At 38.4% G+C, this 2,493-nt stretch overlaps 1 protein-coding gene across 1 annotated transcript in view; it reads right to left on the bottom strand.

Annotated features, from left to right (window-relative positions):
• LRIG3 (leucine rich repeats and immunoglobulin like domains 3) overlaps positions 1-1,367 on the bottom strand; it is a 20,605-nt gene extending 19,238 nt beyond the window's left edge. Inside the window, exon 1 of the mRNA XM_072401426.1 lies at positions 1,033-1,367. Coding sequence (XP_072257527.1) covers positions 1,033-1,208 — 176 coding nt within the window. The 5' untranslated portion in view covers positions 1,209-1,367. The remainder of the gene's footprint in view (positions 1-1,032) is intronic.
• Between the last annotated feature and the right edge of the window lie 1,126 nt (positions 1,368-2,493).

The raw sequence follows: 2,493 nt of genomic DNA, 5'->3' as shown, positions 1-2,493 counted from the left end.
TTTTTTTTTTTATAAAAAACACTACACATCCATACCTACACAATCATTAGGCCAAAAATACAACAACTTTGGTCAAAGACAAATTATATTGAATTTTTTTTTTTTTAATGCAGAACCTGCAAACAAAATGAAAACTTTTTTTGCGATGACCTCAATACAACTACAGGATAGAAGCATGCATTTTATTAGTTGCAATGAGACTCATGACTGCTCCTCACACAATACTGGTTTTATACACAGGTACCAAAAGCTTTGAAGGCAATTGAACATTTAAAGCTGCCCATTGTTATACACTACAACCAGATGTACACAATTGCTATTAAGAAAGGGCCTGGAGCTATTAGTGAACTCTGCTAGCACTCACTGACCAAGAGCTACAACTAAGCCATCAAGGGAGCCAATTCTGAACATTCTGAACATCTAAGCACCAATTCCAGCAGGATACAATCTTTACTACATGAATTTTTTTTAAATAAAGTTAATTCCCACAAAGTCACATATGTGATTTTCATATATATATATATATATATATATATATTACACATACACTTCCAAAACTGTAGCTGGGTTTATGCTATGTTATAAAACATCTATATGCTAATTTCCAAGGATGGAATACTTCTGTACTACTAACTTTTTTACCTTTATTAGGTAGATGTATTAACTTTTGTAAGCCTAAAACAGGAATGGACTATACTGAACATTTGTCCCTTTCTGTGATATTTCTATGCAGAATTCCAAGACTAATCATGAGATATGGCCATAGTAGCAGCATGTCTTCCATAAGAATATTTCCAAAACAGGGATGAAGAATATGTGTACTAGCAACATCTGGATGAATATAGACCCAGCACCAAGATTTATTAGACATCTATATTCATAATTCACAATGCTGGTGATATACCAGCAATAGTTGTCCTGTTTCCAGGCTTTTTTACCCTCCATGGACAGTGATACATATGTATAGATCTATGATCCCCAGCACTGATCCCATGCATTGCTCCCTCCATAGAAATCACAGCAAGCACTTACAATTGCACGGCCCATGCAGGCAGACGATCCGGTACCGTTTGTAAATCCGCACGACTGCAATCCAGCATATCCCCCAAACACCGACATGGGGGAGGACAGGAGCCCCGACCGGAGCTCAGGCCGAGCGCAAAGTCCCGAGAAGCCAGCAACGACACGACCACCAATAGCAGCGCCATCCGCACAATCCCGAGTCCCAGCACGGGCAGATCCAGCTCTAACACACACTGCTTCCCCCGGGCCCAGAGCCGTGCATGCCTCGCTCACCAACTTCCAGCCACAAAACTTCCCGATACAAACCCGCGCACACAAAACTCCGCTCTGCAAACTTTCCCCTCCCGTCCCCCTGGCGCGGCAGGGAAGGGTGCGGGGCTCTCCTCCTATTGGTTAACGCTGCTCCCCTCACGTGATACAAACAAGTCAGTGCTGGGGGAGGGGGAGAGGGGGTGAGAAGAGATTATGGCTCTCCACCTAACACCTCTCCAGCACAAGATGACACAGATTGCTGTGATAAGTGTGTGAAGAGGGCTTTCCCTGAGCTGACTTCCATCTACACTTATTATCAGATCATCAAATCAATCACCATGACAATATTATAACATTAATACATTCAAAACTACTTTAATAGTGAGAACAATTGTAAAAAACAAATAATTAAACAAGTGGATCAGCATTGAATACTTGCAGTTAATTGGGAGAAATAATTTAAATCAATCACTGACCATAAAAATAAATAGAGAAAAGGTTTTATAGTGTATGGTGATCATTACAGGGGAACCCCATGACATTTAGTATTCTAAAGCCTTGTGTATTAGAAACAAATATGTGCTTGTTTATTATATGCAATATAACAGTAATCATAATAAACACTTCTAGAAATACATAGCATTATGTTTATTCTGTACAATGTTTCTGGTTTCTCTGGCTTTATCAACATATAAATACACCAAAAATAAACATCTCATAAAAGATTTAATATTTCATTTCAGAAGTCATTTTTAATATTTTCTTTATTAGAACAACTGTAACTGTGATGATCCATCCATGAAGGCATGTTAGTGTTTTGTCCCTGTCCTCCAGATGTGACCCCATGTTGTCACCCTGTCGCCTTCTCCTAACACATTACCTTTCCAATTGTTCCTGATACATAGGGTTTGTCCCTCTTTTAGAAAAAAGTCCAATAAGTACTAATACTAATAAAAATAATATTTTGCAGGAAACCTTCATCCAGCCTTTATCTCTAAATCATTCTAAATTTAGCAATTATAAAGGAAACATAGTCCTAATAGATACTTGTGGATTTACCTAATCATTTTTCACTTATTTATTATGGCGTCAGGGGGTGGCATTTGCTCATGTAGAAATATGCTGCTTATGGAAAAATATACACAAATACAAACATTTTTTATAGTTTTAGATGGGGTAGAGGAATGTGTATAATTCGGTCATTGGGGAGATTTCCCC

Source organism: Pyxicephalus adspersus, chromosome 2 (assembly GCF_032062135.1).
Source record: "Pyxicephalus adspersus chromosome 2, UCB_Pads_2.0, whole genome shotgun sequence".
NCBI lineage: Eukaryota > Metazoa > Chordata > Amphibia > Anura > Pyxicephalidae > Pyxicephalus > Pyxicephalus adspersus.
The sequence above is the reverse complement of the archived record's forward strand: the minus strand, read 5'-3'. Positions and strand labels throughout refer to the sequence as shown.